The sequence below is a fragment of the Balaenoptera ricei genome, chromosome 7, assembly GCF_028023285.1.
Source record: "Balaenoptera ricei isolate mBalRic1 chromosome 7, mBalRic1.hap2, whole genome shotgun sequence".
In the NCBI taxonomy this organism is placed as follows: domain Eukaryota; kingdom Metazoa; phylum Chordata; class Mammalia; order Artiodactyla; family Balaenopteridae; genus Balaenoptera; species Balaenoptera ricei.
The window spans coordinates 48,439,071-48,463,971 of record NC_082645.1 but is presented as its reverse complement, the minus strand read 5'-3'; the positions used below and the strand labels follow the sequence as shown (position 1 = coordinate 48,463,971).

Sequence of the window (24,901 nt, the reverse complement as noted above, 5' to 3'; positions counted from 1 at the left end):
TGGCTGTGTTGTGTCCTCGTTGCTGTGCGCGGGCTTTCTCTAGTTGCCCCGAGCGGGGGCTGCTCTTCGTTGCGGTGTGCAGACTTCTCATTGTGGTGGCTTCTCTTGTTGCGGAGCATGGGCTCTAGGTGTGCCAGCTTCAGTAGTTGTGGCCCGTGGGCTCAGTAGTTGTGGCTCGTGGGCTCTAGAGTGCAGGCTCAGTAGTTGTGGCACACGGGCTTGGTTGCTCCATGGCATGTGGGATCTTCCTGGACCAGAGCTTGAACCTGTGTCCCCTGCATTAGTGGGCAGATTCTTAACCACTGCGCCACCAGGGAAGCCCTAGACATTCATTTTAAAACATAATATGTACAAATGCCATAGCCTCCTTGGACTTGGGTTCCAACTAAAGAAAGCCTATTGCACAGGAGGAACTTGATCGATGTTTGTTGAATAAATCGACTTTAATTTCTACTGCCATTAATTTACCCTCCTTTATTCCTATCTTACCCTGCTTTTTTTTAATCTGAGTGACCTCAGAACTAGCTATTTTTAAGTGTTCTCTTTATCCTTTTCCTCAACAAGAACTAATTTCCCTAGTGTTTCCTTCCTGTACCTCTTGTTAACCCCCGACAACTGCATGTTTATCTTTTTCTTTCTTTCCACCTGAAAGTCATCTTAATTTTCTACTTTCCCTCCAGAAGTTCCACTTCTCACTGTTTTCTCAAATTCCACGGCAGTCATTTCTGTGGCTGTTACTGTCTCAGCATTCTCTCTCTTGCTCTCTCTCTCTGTTGTTTTTTGGGTTTGTTTTGTTTCTGGTTTCTGGCTCTTGTGGCTAGCCAGTCTCCTTTTTATGGTGAAGGATTCTTGGATGGTTTACATAAATACTCCCTTTTGCTCCACAATATTTGTAAAATTCAATTTAGAGACAGAGACAGAGACAGAGACAGAGACAGAGAGGGAGAAAGAGAGTGTGAGCGCACACTCATGCACTCATGAGCACTTATCTCTTGGGGTAACATACTGAAGTATTTCTAGATGAAATTATTTAAGGTTTGGGATTTGCTCTAAAATAATCCAGAAGAAAAGAGGGAAGAGGGAGAAAAAGTGGCAGTGGGAGGTGGAGGGGGGGCTGTTATAGATAAACAAGATTGGCTGCATTGTTGAAGTTCTGTGATGGGTACCTGATGGTTCAGTATGATATTCACTCAACGTTTTTGTAAGTTTGAAATTTCCATAATAAAAAGCCCAATTAAAGTCTGTTTATTAAAGATCTGCATGGGAGTCATTGATCTCCACAGCCAGCACATTATTTTTTCCTGTACATGACCTCATCCCCAGCACATCCCTTGCCCCCCACTGAGCCATTTCTAAACTTTCCATATGGGTTTGTTGGCTTGCCAACTTCCCTTTGGCCTAAGAGCTCCTGGTGGGCAAGGGCTAGTAGTGTCTTACTCATCTTGGTAGTGCGTAGGATACAGCCTGTTGAACTGAGGAGGAATGAGCTAAATTACCTGCCAGTAAATCCCCAGCCCTTCACTGACGGACGCCCCCTCCCCCATCGTCCTGGCTTTTGCTGGGTCTGTGACCACATGTAGGGGCTTCTAACTGCGTGGGGTCACAGCCCATTGGTGCAGGGCTGCATTCCCCAGGAGGGAGAGGGAACAGCCCCTGTGGCTTTCTACATGCACAGCCCTATCACCACAAATTTCTCTTCTCAGCCTGGTTCTTCTTCAAGATATTTCCAGTCATTCCAAGACAGTCTCCAAGATAATTCCAGTTTCCTGTCAGATCTGGAGTTCACATCAAACTTCTTCCTATGATTCGGTGATTCAAGTGACTGCAGTTGTGGGCCTAGGTTAATGTGCGGGTCGGTCCTCGCTGTCTAGTGTCCTTTTGAGCAGCCTCTCTTGCCCTGCAATTCACCTTCTGTCTCAGGACAGAGAGAATGTCGTCCTTTTCTCTTTGCACTTCCTTGGGGTGGTTGGCCCTCACATCACCCTCTGGAAAGGCAAACGTAGCAGTGCTGCCACCTTTGCTTCCCATGTGTCTTATCACCCTCCCCAGTTTCCTCCCTGCTGTCATCTAGCCCAAATCTTCAGCTTTCCTATTCTAGGTTCAGCTTATATCATCTCTCATAGTTCTCTGCAACTACTACAGTTCTGGTAGCTTCTAGGACAATCATCCTGGTATCACCTTGCTCTCAATACCCTTTAAATGGCTTATTACAAATCCCTGTGTCCATTTTGTCTTCTGCCCATTATGCCACTCCGAGGGTTCAACTGAGGGGTCAGATGTTCTTGTGCTTGTATGACAAGGATCAGAAAGGTTGAGTGGCTTGCTTGAGGTTTATGATCTAGTAAGGGTCCGAAGTGGAACCCCAGTTACCTTATCACAGTCCAGTGTTATACCCAGTACCCACCATCTGGCTTAGACTTGGCTACTGTCCCCTGGGAAGCGATGGCTCACCTTGAACTTCTGTGCATTTATTTGCCTTGCAACATTTACCTTTTTGGAATATTTCTGACAATAGTCCCAGAGGACTGAGAACTGAGCTAAGCCAGCGTGGGGTGGTCAGGACTAACTGCCTTATTGATTCATGGGGGCGCTGACTGAAGCTTGATATTGTCTCAAACAGTTCTCTTAATCCTGAAAAAGAGCTAAACAATGCAGGAGAGGAGGTGAGGTGCAACGTCATGACCACTGGGCCTTCGCCAGGTGTCTTTGGATTTCCAGGAATCAGAGACAGTCTTGGCATCAGGTCATACTCCAAGGGCTGTCAACCTGTAAAGTGATGGGCTGGAGTGCTGACCCCTTCCTTGGGTAGAGAGAAATGCTGACTGTTGGATAGCATTATTAGTTAGAGGTGCAGAATGGTGGAACTATGAGTGGCCGCTTACTTCTGTGGGAAAAAAATGTGGTTGTCCCCTACTGTCACCTGAGGATGCTCTTGGCTATTCACCTGTGAGCATATGTAGTGTGTGTGTGTGTGTGTGTGTGTGTGTGTGTGTGTGTTGTCAGAGGGTAGAAGAGCTAGAGCAGGTTTCCCTCTCACCTCCACCTCCAGTTAAAACCAACTTCTATACCCCAACCACAATGTCCTGTACCATCAGGGCCCCTCAGTTCTAGACATCAACTTTGTGGGAGGCCCTGAGCAAATCTCCCCTTGAAACTAGAATTCTACTTTCCGACCTTGATTGCTTTGCAGAAGAGAATATGTCTGCAATAAATCTAATACTTTCATTTTCCCTCACCAAACCTTCAAAACAAACTATGTATTTATGTGCGAAACTGGAAAAGACATTTCACCTCAAGTGAAAACTTGATCATGTTATACAAACACACTGAGAAGAATCACTCCTTACGTTTGCATAGAATGTTGGCCTTTGCAAGGCTCAGTGTACTGCTTTCTAACCTTTGTCTTCAAGGAGAACTCACTGTGGGTGGAACCACTCGGTCTGCATCAAGGAGAAAAGAGCTTATCCAGGGAGGTGGAGTGGATAGTCCAGTATTCTAGATTCTCCACTTATTCAACAAAATTACACACATAAACATCAATGGGATCCTGACTAGGACCAAAATGAGGCCCAGGAATGAACCGGATTTGCAATTTTGGATGCTTTATTACCTAAAGTCAGAAGAGAAGATATAAAAGCTATTTTATTTACCAAGAAAGTGCACTAGACCTGTGGAAAGTTGGTCCTTTTTGCTAAGCTCTCAGATATTAGAGGCAGTTGGCTAGACGGCTGTGTTTTACATCCCAGCTTAACATTTTTGAGGCTGCTGAATAATGTAGATCCTTTTCAGTGGAGTGACCTTCTCCAGAGCAGGTCTGGGTTTTTGATGTGCCATGTGCATTATTGCTGGAAATTTATGGCTGAGCTAAAGGTGAGGAGGAAAGAAAAAAATGAGCATATTGGATCTTTTTGGTCATAAAGTATTAAAGTAGTAAGAAAAAAAACAGCTGGTCAGAGGCATTTCACAGTTTTGTTTACTTCTTTGATAGTATCTCTTTTTTCCATACCACCTCTAGCTCTGTATCCACGGATATACTTGTTAACCTGGGTTTTCCCTCATTAGTGTGTTTCTGATTTTTTAAAATTATAAAATATATTATATAAATTATATATATATATATATATATATGTATATATATATATATATATATATATATGTTTTGAAGTGACATTTTTAAAGGTAGAAATATCTTCATCAGTCCTCCAATATTAGAAATTATTCTGGCACTACTATGCATATAGGGAACACTATATGCTAAGAAGGCTATGGGGACATTGAAGAAGGTCCTGGGGTGGGGAGGAAGAACGCCTCAGATGTCAGAAGATCAGAAATAAAGAACCTCTGAAAGAAGTTACGATGAGTTAGGGGTTTTTTAGGTTGACGTATGTGAAATTGGCCATTTTATAAGGTTCAAACTAAACAGTCTGGTAAAGAGAAGGCTGAGGAATGCCTTATTAGCTTCAGGTAACAAAAGTTCTCACTAGTCATCTCTGCAGAAGACATCTATGAGGAAATGAGCTTAAACAGATTTAAATTAACACAGACTGAGACTTTGACAATAAGAGGAATTTCATATGGAACAAAGAGACCTTATGTAATTTACATTAAGGACAGCTTAAGATGGAAAGGATGTCCAATGTTGCAAGTCTATCAGGCATAGTTTTCCTAGGAGGAGAATTTGGACCCAGAGGCCTTTTGGTTCCATTCCAGTTCTTGGTTTTCAAGCCCACAGATTCAATATAAAGGTACCTAAGAACACCTTCCCTAGCCAGCAAGGAAGGGATGCCTCAGAGCTCACTAGGAATTTAATTTATCACTATTGAACTTAGATGCCCTTGCCTTGACACTCAAATAAAAGGAGAGATAAACTGTTCATGACCCCAAACATCACACTGTTTATGGTTTGTTTGGGCTCTTCTAAGCCAGGGAAAATATATGTGCCTTACATCACTTCTCAAATGTCCCTGAGCTCTGAGCACACAGCATTCCCTTTCATGTGAAACTTGGCTTCAGAAAGTTCTTTCTTCTTGGTCTTAAAAAAATTAAACATACTGGAAGAATATACACTGAAGTGTTAACAATGATTATCTCTGAGGGGTAGAATTATGGGCAATTCCTAGTCTTTTTCTTTACTTTGCCTTTGTTTCTCTAAAAGTTTTCTTTTACAATGAGAAGGTAAAAGTTATGTAATAATTAAACCCAAGGACGGTCTATGCTGGCATTCTAGTAGAAAGGAAGAAACATAATTGAGGTATTGGTTATAAGTATTACTTTTCAATCTAACAAAAGAGCTGCTGATTTATTTTTTTGTCAGATCAGTTATCATTGGGCCACATGACATGCATTTTATAGTGTGGTAAAGGCAGAGTGTTTTGTTTTGTTTTTCTTTTAACGTTAGAACCAGAAGGAAACTTAAGAGGTCATTGACTTCAGTAGTTTTCTTCCAGACTAGGTGTCTTTAGTGTCAACTAAAACAGATGAATTATTTCAGATTAGCTCTAAATCACATTCAAGAGATTACAGGTAGGAAGACCTACTTGGCAAGTTACTTAAAGTCAAATGTAAGGTAAAGGGGGGTGAGAAAGGAAATGAACAAATAATTCTGATATAACAGAAATCTGGGCAATTAGCCAAGGTGAGATGGATGGGGCAAGATGACAAGTTGAGAAAGAAGAGAGAAAACCACAATGTTGATTGTTGCTCTTAAGGTGTCAGAGTGATGATGGGTGGAGGTGGGAGAGGAAAGAGGAGAGGAAAATGGTGTGTGAGGACACACTTATTGCTTAATTTGGCACTAACTCATTATTTGATCATTTCCAGGGTTATCTCCACAATTCAGGGGCTACATTTTTTGATCATTTAAAAAATTGCGATAAAATACATATAACATAAAATTCACCATTTCAACAATTTTTAAATACACAGGTTAGCAGCAATACATACACTTACATTGTTGTATAACCATCACTACCATCCACCTCCAGAACTTTTTCATCATACCAAACTGAAACTCTGTACCCATTAAAGAATAATTCCTCATTACCTCCTCTGCCAGCCTTTGGTAACCACCATTCTACCTACTCTCTCCATGAATTTGACTACTTCATGTATCTCATAAATGTGAAAGCATGCAATACTTGTCCTTTTGTGTCTGGCTGATTTCATTTAACATAATGTCTTCAAGATTTATCCATGTTGCAGTATGTGTCAGAATTTCCTTCCTTTTTAAGGTTGAATAATATTCCATTGCATGTATATAGACCACATTTTGTTTATCCATTCATATGTTAATGGACACTTGGGTGGCTTCCATCTTTTAACTATTGCGAATAATGTTGCTATGAATACTGTTGCACAAATATCTCTTCAAATTTCTGCTTTTAATTCTTTTGGCTATATATTCAGAAGCAAAATTGTTAGATCATACAGTAATTCAATATTTAATTTTTTGAGGAACTGCCATATTGTTTTCTATAGTGGCTACACCATTTTACATTCTCACCAGGAATGCACAAGGGTTAGGGGCTACCTTTCAACTAAGGCATTTAACTGAGGTTGTAAAAGCTCTGCTCAACTGCTTCTCAAAAGAGGAATGCCACAGATCAGAATGAATGGGAGACTGCCCCTAAGGGCTGTTGGCCATCTGTGAACTGGTCTGGCAAAATTTAGGGGGAAAAAAATCAACAGGATTGAGAAAATAGTGGAAACAATTCCAGCAAGGATAACAGCCTTAGATAAACTGCCCATAATTATTAAATTACAAATGTACAAGTTGCGGAGGGTAAGGGCTTTATAGGGACAGGTGAAAATACAACCAGAGAGTCAAGTTCTCTTTCTCAAATACCCCACCCCCTCAATCAGGAGCATCCTAATATAGAAAGACTTGGGGGTTGTGGGTGGAGAGTCTATAAAGGGTCTACCTTCAGATGATGGAACTGTAAATAATAGTCAATCATTAAATGCCCTGATTCTTTGCTGTAGATTTTATACCAATGGAGATAGGAACATTTTATATTCAAGTCCAGACTAGAAATAAGTAGGAATAGCTTTCTAACCTACAACCTGTGCTTTAGTCTGACATCTTAACTTTGGGGACACTTTGGATTTTTCATCATTAATCTTTGTAAAATGATAGGGTTTGTAGAATGAAAGGTGTTTGCCTGACTCATTAGGGTAAAAGAATCTAGGTTAACCCCACAAGAGAAAGAAGGATATGTGTAAGGATTCTTCCTGGCTGTGACTCCATCCCATAAGGGGCAAAATATTGAACTTGAAAAGCAGATCAATAGAAACTTCCACATTGAGAATTTACCTTCATCTTGGGAAGTTGTGACCTCAGAGACTACATTTTTCATTTCAGAGAAAAAGTCAAAGAAGTATGGTAAAAGTCTTTATGATTAGAGCTATGAAAGAAATTCTGGAAATTAAAAAGTCGGTGGCAGGTTTTGTTTTAGAGCCTGAAGTCAGGTGGTATTAGCAGACTGGCAGCTCTTCATCTTTCCAGGGTGTTAACTTCCAACTTGAATGTTGGCACTTAGATTTCCACACCCCGTTAAGCAAAGTGCTTAAAACAAAACATTCAGCTTGAGTCAATGAAATTCAAGGATCATCCTACACAGAACAAGAGAAACCTTTTTAGATTTGCAGATGCCTTTGATAGTTTCCTTTCCCCCAGGATCCCATTTCACATACATCTCACTAACTTTGGCCCTGGTGACATAGCTGGCAGCTTGAAAAGTGGCCCCAATTTAACTAGGCTTCAACATTCCACCCCCATCCGCACTATAACCCAACCCCATTACTAATGGTTTAACTGGATACTTTTATGTTGGGAGAAGCTTCACAACTATTGCCAAACTTAACTTCTGTAACTATCCGGAGAATGAATATATTTGGCAGTATCATTCTCTCTCATTCCTTGCCTTAAAATAATTAAGTAAACGAGCAATCATAGATCTCAGGGGAGCTACGTGACTCTAAGGAGTAGATGGAACTTGGTCTAAGACCAGGTCTCCCAGATTTTTCTCTTAGAGGGCTTTGGGGTTACACAACCCCTCTTCTGCAGGAATAAACATGTTATGCGGCCTGTCAGTGGGCAACATGAATTCTCTCAGTATTTAGGGCTGGAAGAGGTGGGAAAGACTGACTAGAGAAGAAGGGAGGGTCTTACCTACCTAGAAAGGTAGTGGGGAGTGAAGTCTGTGTGGAGATGAGTGGGGGAAAGAGTGGCAGGGAAAATTTTAGGCTGCTTCCCACTTAGATTTGTACAATTCCCGCCTCTTGGGAATTGTTTTCCAATCTCCCAAATCTTAAACCCTAGGTTGGCTTTAAAGTAGGGTATCCAGACATGAATAGCATATGGATAGAAATTTCCTGCCATGATTGAATGGTTGCTGAGCTCCTATGAATAGGGCTAGAACTCTCACTGTTTTGGACTCTAAGTTCTTAAACTGGTATGAGAATTAACATGGGTTCTAGGAACTAGACATAATTCTAGCTGAGGGCATGAAGGAATGTTAATAAATGCAGAGGCTATGACCCTCATTTCTGCTACTATATTTCTTCTGGCCAGTTGTATATTGTTAGATCTTCATGACAATATATATTGTTGGGAAAATCATTGTAATGCAGATGAAAATTTATCATCAGATATCTATATCTCTCTATTTTTTTAATAAATTTATTTTATTTATTTTTGGCTGTGCTGGGTCTTCGCTGCTGCGCACGGGCTTTCTCTAGTTGTGGAGAGCAGGGGCTACTCTTCCTTGTTGTGCGTGGGCTTCTCATTGCTGTGGCTTCTCTTGTTGTGGAGCACGGGCCCTAGAGCGCGCAGGCTTCAGTAGCTGTGGCACGCGGGCTCAGTAGTTGTGGCTCGCGGGCTCTAGAGAGCAGGCTCAGTAGCTGTGGCACATGGGCTTAGTTGCTCCGTGGCAGGTGGGATCTTCCCGGGCCAGGGCTCGAACCCGTGTCCCCTGCATTGGCAGGTGGATTCTTAACCACTGCGCCACCAGGGAAGCCATATATCTCTATATTTTATATGTCTTATTTTTTTATATTAGGCTGTATAGTTATACATTTCTTTTTTTAAAATTAAATTTATTTATTTATTTATTTATGGCTGCATTGGGTCTTCGTTGCTGCTAGTTATGCATTTCTTTTCATTAAAAAATTAAGGTATAATTTATCTACAGTAAAATAGATACCCTCTTTAGTGTTTAGTTCTATGGGTTTCACAAGTGCATACCATCTGTGACCACCACCTCAGTCAAGATATAGAACCGTTCCATCACCCCCCAAAATACCTTCCCGTCACTTTGTGGTCAACCCCTCCTCCCACTCTCTGGCAACCACTGATCTCAGCAGGTCTATTTCTTAAAAGGCATTGGTCTTTCCACCCCAGGTTGACCTTTTTTATTATGAAATTCTATTATGTTTCAGGTTGAGTTATGGATTCAGGGAAGATTTTTCTTAGCTGTAAGGGACCATGTGGATCCCACCAACTTCCAAATTCAAGACAGTGACTTATGGTAATCTTGGGACTTGATTTTATTGCTGGTCTCTTATCCTTTGCCTGGATTCCAAGTGACGCCCTGTAGGATATCTCCCTGGGAATAGAAGCTAACACTTACTGCGGGCTAACTGTATCTGGCTCTGTGCTGAGTCCTTTGCACATGTTCTATACCTTCATTTTATTCTCACAACATCTTCGTGAAGTGGATACTATAAACCACATTCTCATTTACAGGTGAGGAAACAGAAGCACAGAGAAGTGAAGAAACCTGCCCAAAGACACACAGCTAGCAAGTGACAGAGTCAGCATAGGACCCAGGCACCTGATATCTGATGCCAGAATGCCAGAACCTGTTCTAACCAGTAATCTATGCAGTCTTAGCCACAGACCTACGCCAGTAGACATGGAGCTAAGTGTTAAAGGGGCTTTTTTTTTTTAAAAATAGATATAATTGCTGTTAAAAATATTTGTAACAGCACACCAACTCAATATTTTGTTATGATTTCTAAATACAACTTATTGTTGTTGTTATCTGATTCTTCTGTTTATCTTTGAAATTCAGAAGTGATATTTTTAACTGAAAGGGAAAGAACCCTTTATGTCATAGACATATGCACACCTGTCTATAAAAAACATTAAAGGCTCTGGCATCATACCTAAAGTACAGCATAATCAACCTTTACTGACCACTCTCTTTAAACATTTTATTTTGGGTTAACATATATTCTAGAGGAATATATCTATTCCACTTAGCTCTACTTACTGTGGACATACTATTGCCCCTGAGGAAGAAGCGTTTAGTGGGCAGGGGCTGGAGAATGTGCGTGGCAGGTCATCATCCGTCCCTGCCCTTCTTCTAAAGTCAGGAAGGCAAAGAGTCACTTATGACCGCCCCCCTTCCGATCTATCTGATGGGAGAACCGAGCCCCCCTACGTGAGAAGGCTCTGTAGCTTTCGTCTATCATTAAGATCTTGCCTGATACTAGTTGCCTCATGGGCTTCAGACACACCTTTTCTTTTCATTGCCATAAAACAGATGTTACTAATTAGAGCAGAGAGTGCAGGCAGGTTACTCTGTGTGGGGCACTGTTCTAAGAACTTCCTGTGTGTGAACCTCATTGATTCCACTCAACAGCCATCTGAAGTATATACATCCTCTTCCTTATCTTCATTTTACAAATGATGAATCAGAGGCACGGGATCAGTAACTTGCTCTAGACCTTAGAGGTAGCAAGTGGGGAAGCCATTGCCAAACAGGGGTCTCAGAAGTCTAGCCACACAGTTTCTACTCTAATCATTTTCAGACCCCTGATTTTGGTAATAACAGCAAGTCTTCCTTCTGCAAAGGACACCGGCCCAGTCCTGTCTCTTCAATAAATATGGGGGCAGCAGAAAGAGTGGTCCTTCAATGCCTGAATTCAATGCACCCGCCCCCTAGAAGTAGAATAAGGACCCTCACTCAGCTCACTTACAACATTTAAAAACAAACGATTGAATCCAAAACTAAACTACTGTCTACGTGGGAAGAATTTTCTGAGTTTCCTGAGCTACTTAGAAAGAATTCAAGATACGGAAATAAAAATAGCAATGGTCAACCACCTTCATAAATAGACTTCACTAGATAAAGCCAGCCAATGCCCAGGCTTCCTCCAGCCCCCAAATGGGCAACCCTCCACCACCCACCCTGGCCTCAAATCAAACATTTCCTGTTGGGAGTGAGTGGTGGGGAGGAAGTTCAAAAAGGGCTGAATTCCCAATACACAGGCTGCCTTTTTTATAACAACAGGCCAACGTTTCCAATAAATATTTGGGATGGCAATGTCAGGTTCTGCCAATTTGGCATCATGAGTCTTGCTTAATTTACTATCTTATTTTTGAAATGATTTATTAAATAGACACTAGGAATTTGGGAGCATCAGCTTTTCTCATCAAAACCACTTTGTGTTCCTTGAACTGAGAGCAGATTCTTTCACAAGCACATCAAACCTCTGAGTTGGAAAACACCCCAGTGGCCATCAGCTCATTCACCCATGCGGCCTGACCGGCGGGGCGGCTGGGTGAATACTGGCTGGGAGCATCACGTGACGCACCTCACCCATGGCTCACCTTCTCCAGACTATCGTTCAGGGCATCCATCGTCTGTATTTTGGCAGCATTTGCAATTGCACTGTGAAGATGAAAAGAAACTTCACATAGAAATGGAAACTTTCCCACTAAAGAGGCTAAACCATTTTTACAGAGGGTTTTCTACTTGGCCTTTTAGCTTTCATTCTGCTTCTTGGCTACTTCTGGAAGACAAGACAAAAAAAAAAAAAAAAAAAAAAAAATCCTACCCTGTGTGCCCATGTACTACAACAAGCTTTGCAGGCCAACTTATTATAATTAATATTTTTAAACTTTTCATCAAAGTACAGCATACATGCAGAAAGGTGCACGTATTATCAACGTATAGGCTGGTGAACATTCACAGACTTGTAACACTAGTCAAACCAGTTGCCCCTAAGGATAATCACTACCCTGACTTACAGCCCCATATATTAGTTTTGACTTTATTTGTATATCATAAAATGTACCATACGGCAGGTGCTCTTTTGTGTCTGGCTTCTTTTCTCAGGCCAAGTTATTTGCTAGGAGAGTTTCAATCAGGGCTGAGCTTACAGTGCAATATCTTGACGGGAACTCTGCGCTTGGCATACTTTTTTCTGGATGGTTTGTGTTGGTTAGTAGAAGTTATTGGGGTATGGACACAGATTGATGATGCTTAGAAATTTATTTTCTACGCTATATTTTTCAAAAGCTATTCTCCTAGAAGATATAAGGAAGTGTTTGTCCACAAAAAGGAGGAAATCCTATCCATGCAAACACTCACGAAGCAGATAGAAAGAGCAGAGGTGACTCATGGGGGAGCTAGGGAAGCTTCAGGGCCTCTCACTGCACAGTCTCCTTTCAAGGCCCTGGGAGGGGCGCTAGCCATTTCATATTTGTAATTTTGTATTATTTTTCCTTAAAATGGTCCTCCAGTTCTATAAGATTCAGCTTCCACGTACCTATATCTATCCCTGGTAAACAGGACAAGAGAGCTATTTTTCTGCTGTTTTAAGTTCTGTAGTGGTCCAATTCCCATCTTTTAATGACTATTAGAAAACAATTGAATTTTTTTAAGAGGGTTCCAATCAGCACTTTATGACTCTCTAGGCAGCTCCTCTTCCTGCAGTGTTCACCTGATGTTAGAATTAACAGTAAGTCCCTTTTGCTGAGGTGCAAAGAAACGGATGACTTGTCCATGGTTGCCAACTAGGTCATTTCCAAGCTATGACTCTCGCTCCTGAGCCCCTGGCCCAGGCATGTTTACCAGTGTCACACTAAACAGGGCTTACATTTGAGTCAGGTTTTAGTAGCGGGATAGGTTTTCGAAGTTAACCAGCTGGCAATTCAATGACAGTGTGACGTCATTTACAGAGTGCTTTCTCTATTCTAGGAACTGTCCTAGATGCTGGGTCAGGAGATAAATAATATGTGACTCCCACCCTTGAGGACTTATAGCTTTGCTTTAATTATGCGATAGTTATTTTCTGATTCAGAAGAAACAAAAGCTTAATGCCAAAGGGGCAAATTTTTAAAAATTGAGGTATAGCTGACATATAATATTACATTAGTTTCAGGTGTACAACATAATGATTTGATATTTGTATATACTGCAAAATGAGCACCCAATAAGTCTAGTTAACACCCCTCACCATACATAGTTAAATGTTTTTTCTTGTAATGAGAAGTTCTAAGGTGTACCCTCTTAGCAACTTACAAATATACAATATGGTATCATTAACTATAGTCATCATGCTATATATAATTTCATCCCCAGGGCTTAATTATTTTATAACTCTAAGTTTGTGCCTCTTGATCTCTTTCACCCATTGTCTACCCCAGACACCAATCCCCTTTCCCTTCAGCTTTGGCAACCACGAATCTGCTCTCTGCACCTATGAGCTCGAGTTTTTGCTGTTGTTGTCCTGTTTATTTTTCTTCTTAGATTCCACATACAAGAGAGATCATATGGCACTGTCTTTCTCTGTCTGACTTATTTCACTTAGTATAATGCCCTCAGTGTCCATCCACGTTGTTACAAGTGGCAGGATGTCCTTCTTTTTTATGGCTGAACAGTATTCCTCTGTGTGTGTGTATGTGTGTGTGTGTGTGCGTGTGTATCACATTTTTTTATCCATTCATCCATTGATGGACACCTGGGTTGCTTCCATGTCTTGGCTACTGTAATAATGCTGCAATAAATGTGGAGGTGCATGTATCTTTTCAAGTTAGGGTTTCATTTTCTTCAGACAAATACTCAGAATTGGAATTGCTGGATCACATGGTAGTTGTAGTTGTAATGTTTTGAGGAAACTCCATACTGCTTTCCACAGTGGCTGCACCAATGTGTATTACAAGCTATCAGTGCACAGAGGTTCCCTTTTTCCCACGTCCTTGCCACAGCTTGGTATTTCTTGACTTTTTGTTAATAGCCATTCTGACAGATGTAAGGTGATATTTCATTGTAGTTTTGATTTGCATTTCCCTGATGATTAATAATGTTGAGCACCTTTTCATGTACCTGTTGGCTATCTGTATATCTTCTTTGGAAAAATGTCTATTCAAATCTTCTGCCCAGTTTTAAACTGGCTTGTTTGCTTTCCTGCTACTGAATTGTATGCGTTCTTTATATATTTTGGATAGAGTATTTCATTTTTTAAAAATTTAATTCTTATATTTTTATTTTATTATCTTTTTATTATTATTACTTATCTTATTTTTGGCTGCGTTGGGTCTTCGTTGGGTCTTCGTTGCTGCGTGCCGGCTTTTCTCTAGTTGCGGCGAGCAGGGGTTACTCTTCATTGTGGTGCGCAGGCTTCTCATTGCGGTGGCTTCTCTTGTTGCGGAGCACAGGCTCTAGGCACACAGGCTTCAGTAGTTGTGGCGCACGGGCTTCAGTAGTTGTGGCTCGTGGGTTCTAGGTACGCGGGCTTCAGTAGTTGTGGCTCGTGGGCTCTAGAGTGCAGGCTCAGTAGTTGTGGCACACGGGCTTAGTTGCTCCGCGGCATGTGGGATCTTCCCAGACCAGGGCTCGAACCCATGTCACCTGCATTGGCAGGCGGATTCTTAACCACTGCGCCACCAGGGAAGCCTAGAGTATTTCATGTTAAAGTAGAAAAATCCTCAAAAATTTTCCCTCCCAGAAATTGAGAAGAAAACTTTTAAAGTGATCTAAAAGGTAATTTTATACAGAAAGAAAAAACCCACAAAAAAACCCCGAGAAATTCCATAGCCTATTTCCCTCCACACTTTCTTTCTGAGACTGTTACCATTTTAACTCTTAAGGACGTATCTGAGCATCCTCTAATTCACTCTTGAATCACTCATGAGCTCACCTATGGAAACCATCCTGAAATAGGCTCTGAAGCGCCTCTACTTGGAGGAGCTAGTTTCACATGTTCACTTCTTTTTGAAGGCATTATTTTTCTTACCCAAGGCATAGAGGGGCTGGGCCATTTGTACATGAGATCCAGCCCTCGGCTCTCTGCTTAGCTCTGAGAAAAGTGCAGTGTGTCAAGGTTACTGCGGAAGGAGCAGGGAGAAAACAACCTCCGTATCCAAATTCCTTCCAGATGTGCCAAATACAGTGGCCATTATTTTTTAAATAACTGAGTGAGGAATTAAAAAAAAAAAAACTAAAAAGCACATTTATTTTTAATTCAGATTTGCTTCAGCAGAAAGCTTATTACAAACACAGGGCCAGCTTAGGGACAGTACTTTAAAGGTTAAGGTGAAAATAAGATACAGGGACGTGAGTCCTGTTTGGATGCATTCAGGACCATGCTTTTTAAGCAGGAGGCAATTGGGCTGGCTGGAGAGAAGAGAAGGATGGGCAGAGAGAGTCCTCCAGAGGGTAGTTAACCCCCTCTCCCATGCTGACCCCACCCCTACCCCACCCCACCATGCCAGCTGCCTCTAACTCTGGTTAGTAAGTGCCTAGGGAGCCTTGGTTTGTCCTAACATCCAGCGAAGCCTCTGACTTCTGGCAGTAGCGTCACTTAAAAATCAAGATGAAGAAGGAAAAGAAATTAAGCAGTCCCCTACCTTGTTTTCTCTAATCCCATTTTCTTGGTGTGTCTCTCCAGGACGCCAATTTCTTGTTTTTTGGAGATTCGCTTTCCTCCAGCTTTTACTATAAACAAATAAGCATCAACAAGGGAGTCATATTTAGGGCAGCAAGAGACAGTTTGCTTTGTTATTCAAGGTATGAATTTATTGTAGATTTGAAGAATTTCAGAACTTTTTGAAGAGCTAAACTTTAATCTAAAACAACATAATCAAAAGGTACCCTGAACTAGTATAACAGAAGAAAAAAATATTTTGGGCAAACAAGGTGGGAAGGAGAGAAGGGCTAAGGTTTTTGCTTGTCTGTGTTCGGAGAGGGGGACCTGAGGCTAAAAAAGGCAGAGGTGTTTATTACATCTTCGATTTGGGGAGGAGATAACAATTTATTCCCTTAGGCATTTTACTGAAAAACATTTTTTTTTATTATCAAATCAATTACATTCTTCATGACAGCAACCGACAATTACAATGTGACCCTTCTGTTTTCCCGCAAGATTAAAGTGCAAGGCTTGCAAAAATTTTTTTTCAACCAAAGCTTTCAAAAGCTAGATTGGAGAATGAGCCAAAAGTCAGGGCATGTGGTGATAACAGGCATTTAATTCAAGAGAGATGCTTCTGATCCCACCAGATGCCCACCTTCCATCCCAGACCCCAAACCTCAGATGTTGGAGGAGCTCAGATGTTCTAATGAGTAATTAAACTGCATTAATAATCCTGCCATTCAAGAGATCAATTAGTGTTAATTAGGCTACAGATGACCTAACAGCAATTCAAGTGTTTAACAATGTCAGATGAAATCAACTTTTGAAAAGGAGCAGCCCATTTCAGATTGCAAGTCAAAGCAAATACTTTTTTCTGTTCCCAGGAAATTTGCACATCTGAAATCTGACAAGCTCAAATGAGAAAAAGCTAAATGGACATTGATTTGTTTGAACCTGTTAATTCTTTTTATGGAAATGTCAGATTGGCAATTTTCTAAAACTGGCTCCAATAAAGTGAAAAATAGGAAAACCTATTTCTCAATGCCCTCGTGAATTGACTTCATCATTTTTCTTTTAAAATTATTATTTAATTAATTTTTTTGATTATGTAATAGTACATGCATAAGGCACACAATTCAAAAATCATGGAAAGGTCTGCAGTCTCCCTTCTACCATTATTTTTAGGCCTACAGTTCATCTCCCTAGATACTGCTAACGTTAACAAGTTCCTATGTATTCATTGATAGACATTCTATACACATACCTATACATTTTTTTAAATGGCAGCATACGTTGTTCTACATCTTGTTTGTTTATACTTTTCATTCAGTCATGTACTTTGGAGTAAGTTCCCTATCGATATATATCTATAGAGAGAATGTCTTTCTTTTTAACATCTGCTTTAAATTTTCATTATATGAACATTCTGTGTTTACTTAACCAATTTCCAACCGTTGGACATTTTAGATGTTTCTAATCCATTGTTATCACAAACAATGCTACAATGAATATCCTTTGCATATACATAATTCTGCACAAGTGCAAATATATCCATGGGATAAATTCCTAGAAATGATCTTGTTAATTCTTAAGAGTATGTGCATTTGAAATTTTACTAAATCTTGCCAAGTCACCCCTCACAGTGGTTGCACCAGTTTACAATCTCACCAGCTACAATGACAGTGATTGTTTCACTATATCTCAAGCAACAGTGAGAATTAGAAAATGTTTGGCTTTATCAACCAATAAGAAAAAGAAAAGTAATTTGTCTTTCTTATATTTTATTAAAAGTTGAGCTTATTTCTGTGTTTCAGAAGCCAGTTGTATTTTCTTTTATAAACTGTTCACATTTTTGGTCCATTTGTCCTGTTGGACTTCTGTTCCATTAATCTCTCTGTTTATATGCCATTACAACTTTATTTTAATGATTGTACCTTTATAACATATTTAAAAAAAATTTTTTTTTGGCCGCACCACACATCATGTGGGATCTTAGTTCCCTGACCAGGGATCGAACCCGTGCCCCCTGCAGTGTAAGTGTGGAGTCTTAACCACTGGACCACCAGGGAAGTCCCTAACATATTTTAATTTTGATAGTCCTTCTTTGCTACATTTTCTTTGCAGAATTTTATTAGCTATTCTTATTTATTTTTCCATATGAACTTTTGAATCAGTTTGTCAATTCCCTCCAAAAAATCCTGCTGGTAGTTTTTTAATGGTCTTGCTTTAGATTTATAGATTTTTTTTTTTTAAGGGAAAATTCGTATCTTTATATTCCTGGTTGCTCTCTATTCAAGAACATGGTATGCTTTTCCATTTTCTACATTTTCTTTTGGGTCCTTCAGTAACTTGTTCACATAAATCTTACACATTTATTGTTAGGTTTATTCCCTAAGTATTTTCTCTTTTTTGCTGCTGTTGCAGTTGTAGAGAGGGTCTATTCTTCCATTATAGCTTTCACAGATTGTTGTTCTTATATTAATATCATTGATTTTATACCCAGATCTTATTGAATTCTCTTACTATTTATAATATTTTTGTTGACTCCCTTAGGTTTTCCAGGTAAAAAAAATTTATATAATCTGCAAATAATTATAATATTACTTTCTCTAGAATAACATTAAATAGTGGTGATGATGGACATCTTTGTCATCCTAATTTTTAATGGATTGCTTTTAGTGTTTTCCCATTAAGTATGATGTATACTTAGTTGGATATACACACACACATATTTACAATATATATATAATGTATATTCAAATATATTTCTTTCTTCATATTAAGGAAATATCTTTCTATTACTGTTTCATTGGGCTTAAAAAATTACAAAAACATGTTGAATTTTATCAAATGCCTTTTTATTATCATGTATATAATATGGTTTTTCACCTTAATGAGGTTAATTATATTAATAGATAAAAATTTTATAAATATATATTAATGAATATTTTACTATCAAACCATTCTTGTGTTCATGGAATAAGCTCCACTTGGTCATTTTGAATCACCGAGTTTTTTTTTATTGATTATAAAGGTGTCTCACTAGAATTCTGTAATATTAGATACAGTCCAGGAAAAAAATCCTATTTTCATACATGGTCTGCTTTAAATTCACACACACACATACACACACACACACACATGAAAAAAAGGCATACAAAATAATCAGCAACAGAAATGAAATAATGTGGAAACACCTTCTGAATAGCCCTGGAATACAGAGATGAAATAAACCAAGGGGTGGCTTTTTCTGGAAGACTGCTTGAGAAGGGTGTGCCACTGTATGAGGAGTGGTGTGGTCCATAGCCTCTTCTACCAAGAGGAATCAAATCACAATAGCTCTAAACCTAGAGCTTGAGCCTTTAGTATCTCTGCCAGCAGTATCTTTCATCCTCCTTATGACAAATGCTTTTAAAACATGGAGTGCTATAATTATTTTCTTATTAGTGTTCCTTTTGTTTTCTCTGATGCTTTTGTTTTTGCATGTTTTCTTCCACTGGTTATTATAGCCAACTATAGAAGCACACTTGTTATAGTTAAAATAAGCAATAGTTAAAAGTGAGAAGACCTTTGAAATGTTGAGCTCTGTGCCACTCATTGGAAAGAGCACAGACAATTTAGAGAATGTCCAAATGAGAGCAACCAGAGTGGAGAAGGAGCCCTGTCAGACAAGGAACTGGGAAAACTGGAAAGATCGTTTCTGAGGAAGCAAAGACTCAAGGGAAGCTTATGGTGCCATCTTCAAGGAGTTTAGGGGCTGTCTTGTGGAGGAGGAATGATTTACTGGTAAGGAAATGTTATCTAGGGTCAGAGAGCTCTACCCCCTCCTGTGCTCTGTGACCTTGGGCAAGATAAACTCCTCTGAGGCTCAGCTTCTGCATCCCTCAAAAGGGAATAATACTGATTGTTCAGGCTGTCCTAGGGAATAGAGGTGACATAAGAAGCTGGTACATGGTAGGCACTTAATAATTGGTAGTTATTATTATTTATATTTATGTTTTTCCAGAGGAGAGAATGGAAAGCAAAGAATGAAAGTTCCAGAAAGGCAGAGTCTGGCTACATGTAACTGTGTTAATCAAAGTGAAGAAGATTGCATAGTACAATAGTATATCTCTGGTCCCTTAGTGTGTTAAAGTAAAGAAAAGAAGTATATCTGCCATGAATATTTTAGAAGGATTTTGGGGAATTTGGTAGAAGTTGAACTAGATCATTTTTATTGTAAGGTCTTTACTGTAATTCTAACTCTTCCCATCTACCTACAAAAGAAAATTTATCATGTCCCTCCCTTTTGAAAGAATATAGTGTACTCAGAGAAACAAATCCCAAAAGAAATTTAAAGAGAATGTAAAGGACTTCCCTGGTGGCCCAGTGGTTAAGAATCTGCCTGCCAGTGCAGGGGACATGGGCTTGAGCCCTGGTCCGGGAAGATCCACATGCTTCGGACCAACTAAGCCCGTGCGCCACAACTACTGAGCCTGCACTCTAGAGCTCGCGAGCCACAACTGTGGAGCCCACATGCCACAACTACTGAAGTCCGTATGCCTAGAGCCCATGCTCTGCAACGAGAAGCCACCGCAATAAGAAGCCCACGCACCACAAAGAAGCGTAGCCCCCGCTCGCCGCAACTAGAGAAAGTCCACGTGCAGTAACAAAGACCCAAAGCAGCTAAAAATAAATAAATAAATTTATTTTAAAAAATTTGTAATCACTTACATAATTCCACGTTTAGGTCCTTTCAATAAGCAAAATGAACTAGAGATTTAACAACGTAAGAGAGAGATGTTTTGGATAGTTTTGTTAGAAAATCTACATTGATGTGGGGAAAATGAAACTTTGCTTTCCTATCTCTGAGTAAGAGTTATAATTTTGTGGAGGCATTTGTAGTTTATAACTTTTCGAAAGTTGACCCTTGAGTTTAGAATGCTATATACTAATTTTCCAGTTCAGAGTTTCCAGGCATTTTGCACAGTGTTTGGTAGAGGGTAGTCAAGATAAAGAAAGATAAGCCTGAAAGAAAAATTGAGCTTCTTTCCTTCATTAATCAGTGGAGAACGTGTGTGAAAAAGCTGACCACCACAAAGGTTTGGGCAAACTCTGCCTTGTGACCTAGAACGCTCATTTGAATTTAATTAAAAGGTTAGATGTTTGCAAAACGCTTACTTTGCATTCACCGTTGAGTTTTTGGCGTATTCTAAACCGTCAGTCAAGACAAAAGACTCTCATCAGGAAAAGCAAGGAGAGAGGGCTTCAGAGGGAGAGGGCTTGACATGGCCCCACTTTACTGTCACGTCTCTGCCCCTTCTCACCAGCTATGTGGCATTGGGCACGTCCCTCAACCTTGCTGACTTTCAGTTTGCTCCTCTGTGAAACAAGGATGAGGGTACATCATCAGTCTGCAGTACTGGTGCTGTGTCTAGAAGGCTCTGTGCAGTGCCAGTCACACAGGATTGAGTGAATAGCAGCTGTTCTTGTCATCAAACCCCTGTCCCTGTGACCTGTGGGGTAGTGGGTCTCGCAACCTCTCTGTTGAACCTCACAGATCAACTCCCAGAAGTTGACATGAGCAGACTGGAGTTGAGAGAATTAAGCTTCTGGTGTTTGCTTTTTAAAAAACCATACTAGCCCTTCTGCAGCTATGGTTTCCTCCCCATTTTCTGCATTAGTTTCACCCTTGGGGATACACTCCCCAAACTTCCGTCTCTCTTTAATGAGCCAGAAAATGGATTCTCTCTGGGGGTTCAGTGGTGACCCCTTTGATGGCTCTGACTCATTTGCCTTAAAACAAATTAAAGTGCAAGGAATACACAAAAACTCATGAACTGCTGCTTTTTCTGGTTCATCACATATGTACTTGGTTTCCTTGGATTACCTTCTACTCACACATTTTTCGCTGTTCAGGTAATGGAGTTCTTATAAAACTGAGAGCGAGGCAAAGCAAAACAGCAGAAAATCCTTAGCAGAAAAGCTAAGCTTCCTAGAGCCCAGGCCGCCTCATGTTTAATGTAGTCTTGTTTTACAGCATAGATTTATAACCAGGATTCACAGAGGTACAATATATTATATTAATATACATAAAGAAAAACCACTAAGCACCCCCTGTGTAGGTGGGAAAGAGTTACAGCTGCTGGCTGACTCTGGAGTTGTTTCACTTTTAACCATGATGGAGCAGGCACATGTACCTTTCCCATTGCAATTTTCTTCTGCCCTGATGACTGCAGTAGTGCCGAATGCAGCCCGTACACATCAGGAGGTCTTGCAATTGAGGAGAATCATTTCTTTTGATGGCTATGTGTTTTACTAGGCCTGCATTTTACAGGGATTAACATTCATGTGCTGGGTACCTTGCATAGGTTATCTCCTCTCATAGTCATAACAACCTTACAATATCAATGTTATTTATTACCACCTGCTTTAGAGGTGAGAAAACTGAGGCTCAGAGATGTGGAAGGGAAGCAGGGTTTAAATCCAGGACTGTCTGATTCCAAAGACCATGTCAGACCTTTCACAGACCTTTCATCATGTCTGTGTCCTACTTTCAGGGACCTGTCTATTGCCTATAAAAATCAGGTGAAATTTAATGGAATTCTGGCAATGAATTATTTTTGTTCTATAAATAAAATTTTGTACAGTAGCTATCTGGTTCAGACTTAAAATATATAGCGAGACAATCTGAAGGATGAGGCTTCTTTGCTCCCTTGTTCTCAGTGGGGAGGCAAAAGTCTTCCTTCATCTCCATTCTAATTATCCCAAACCTCTTATCTGTAGTGTCACAGTTCATAATAATTAACTGTCATGCCAGAGGCATTGTGACATGCTTGATGGCGTCATGGTGTGCTATGTACACAGAGTAATTAGCAATCATTAGTGGTGGAGACAGAAAGTTCCTGGTGGTTTCATTCAAACTTTCACTTGGTTAAGTTTATCTCTGTGATCTTTGTGTATAAACGTCATTTAGCAAATAAAGTGTTAGCTGAACTGTTTTATGAAGGATTGGGGTGGAAGTGGCGGGAAGAGAATGGCGTTTTCTTTTGTCCTTGTGTAGAAACTTCTAATAATTTGCATCGATGGTTCTTGATCATTAATTAGCATCATTAACTTTAAATATAGATAATGTTAAATATTCCTAAATCCAATTACAAACATAAAAAGTCAGGAGTCTGCCACAGGAGACCGGGACAGGGTGCTGAGAAATGGAAACTCAGAATTAGTAGTAAAAATTCTGACTTTGGCTGGGCTGCTCACCAGAAAGCCACTGAACCTTGTGTCAGTTTTTGATGCTTTGTGAAGTTTATACCTGCCATCATCCTCTGCAGCAAAGATGACTGAAATAACCTTGGCTTAGAGGAGCCAAAGAATGATACCAATAAATAAATTTTGTTAATGGAGAAAGGCAAGAACAAAGAGGTCAAGTTGTTGAGATATTTCTTAAGGAAAAAAGAAGAAAGGCAGTTAAAAGAACATCAAATCAGCTAAAAATAGGCCTGCATGCCTCAGCCAATCTATATGAACATACGGTTAAGTACAATAAAACTAATTTCCATATTCCAGGGAGTTGATATAAATAGCATACCTTTTTTACAAAAAGAAAAGAACTGTGGATGCTTTGCAAAATGCCTTGATAGCTACTTTTCCAGTCAGCCCCTCCCATGCTAGTGTCCTTATTAAAAAGTGCTCCTCAGCTTGGTGACAGACAAAAGACATTACTGATCACACTGCCCAACCCCAAAGCCTGAGAAGGGAGAGAAAAATTGGGTTCCTCTCTGCTGTGTGGAAGCCGGATTGGCTGGGTGTGAAGTCGGATGATGTACAGGCACCTTCGGGAGACTGAGTCCGAAAGCTGGGACCTCCAGGGAGGAATGTTTCCATGGCAGTAAATTACCTTCCAGGTGTGAATGGGTCACTGCTAACCTACAGCCAGGGAGGGAAGGTCCAAGCTCACCACCTGCTCCTTTCCACCAGTGCCCAATCCCTTATACTCCCATATAGAATTAGGTTTTAATTCAACAGGGCCTGACAAATCCCCAGGTGATTTTTACACAGAAGCCTAAAAGGATCAAAGATAGGAGGGACTCAGGTTGGAGGAAGTTAAAGGAACAAGGGGAGGTTGAGAGCCTCTGCTCTGCTGGGGCACCTCTGTGGAAGGTGCTGCGTGAAAGGAGGGGCAGCAGCAGCCGAGGGGTCTTGCTGTCTGCAGGACAGAGGGCAGGTGGGCAGCCTACCTGCAGGAGGATGCCCCCCTTTCAACGCGGAGAGCTGGACTTGCATTTCACTTGCCATAGCGCGTGCCAGGGCCAGGGCCAGTGCCGGCGCTCTGGAGGCTGAGTGCAGCTGCCCCACTGCACCCTGGCTTTATATGGGCTGGGGGCGGGGTCCCTTAAGGGCTTTGCTGAGCAGCAACAGGGCTTGTCATCTAGCTTTTCTGGGAACCTACATTTTGGGGGCAAGTTTCCTCTTAGAAGAAAACTTTCTTCTTATTCCCTTCATCAAGAGAAGTCAAGGTAGCCAGCTAAGGGGACTCTTTCTTTCACAGGAGGAAGGGGAAAGGATCAAGCTCAGTGGAATTCTTTTTCTCTCCAACTATTTATCCATCGAGTTTGTATGGTGCACCTACAATGTGACAGGTTTTGTCATACACTCGCATGACAACGAGGGCAAGACAAGATCTTTGCTTCAAGACATCAGTTGTTTTTCTGAGGAGGCAATTATAAAACAAAGTGTGATGCCTTTGTCTTAGTCTTTGCAATTTTAAGCATCTATACTAAGAAAGTAAAATTGGGGATGTGCACAGAGATTTCTGCAAGGGATGGTAATCATATATTTCTCTCTCTCTTTTATTTTCTTTTCAGTATTGATTGGAATCCACATAGACACCCCCAAATAGAGAGGGATACTTAAATAAATTAAGATATAGCCATGAGAGTACTATGTACACATTACAAATTGTGTTTTTGAATAATATTTAATGATGTGAAAAATATTCATGATAAGACAGTGAAAAAGCAGGCTATAAACCAAGAGATGCCTGCTTTGTTAAAGAGAAAAAGTACAAATGTAAGCTTAGGCATTATTGTATCTCCAGTGCTATCAAAGTTCAGCAAAAGGCAGGTGCTTAGAAATGTCTCTTTGTTCTTCAACACAATTAAAAACTTCCACTCTTCAAAAGACATTGTTAAGGAAATGAAGACCAGCCCCAAACTGGGAGAAAATATTGGTAGAACATATTTCTGACAAGTACTGGCATCTAGAATATATAAAGAAC

General features: G+C 40.3%; 1 protein-coding gene across 1 annotated transcript; it reads right to left on the bottom strand.

The window, feature by feature from the left end:
- Positions 1-3,747: 3,747 nt before the first annotated feature.
- On the bottom strand, positions 3,748-23,919 carry DAPL1 (death associated protein like 1). The gene is made up of 4 exons (XM_059927162.1): positions 23,862-23,919; positions 15,641-15,728; positions 11,618-11,678; positions 3,748-3,864 (listed from the first exon to the last, which is right to left on the bottom strand). The coding sequence occupies exons 1-4, from the start codon at positions 23,917-23,919 to the stop codon at positions 3,748-3,750; spliced, it is 324 nt and encodes a 107-aa protein (XP_059783145.1).
- Positions 23,920-24,901: the final 982 nt, after the last annotated feature.

What these genes read in the sequence shown, in the direction of transcription:
- DAPL1 (XM_059927162.1), bottom strand. Translation starts at nt 23,919, where the DNA reads ATGGCAAGTGAAATGCAAGTCCAGCTCTCCGCGTTGAAAGGGGGGCAT. An exon ending in AGGGGGGCATCCTCCTGCAG is followed by an intron (nt 15,729 to 23,861) that starts GTAGGCTGCCCA and finishes ATTTGTTTATAG; the next exon opens with TAAAAGCTGGAGGAAAGCGA. An exon ending in TGAACGATAGTCTGGAGAAG is followed by an intron (nt 3,865 to 11,617) that starts GTGAGCCATGGG and finishes CCTCACCTTTAG; the next exon opens with CTCAGCCATAAATTTCCAGC.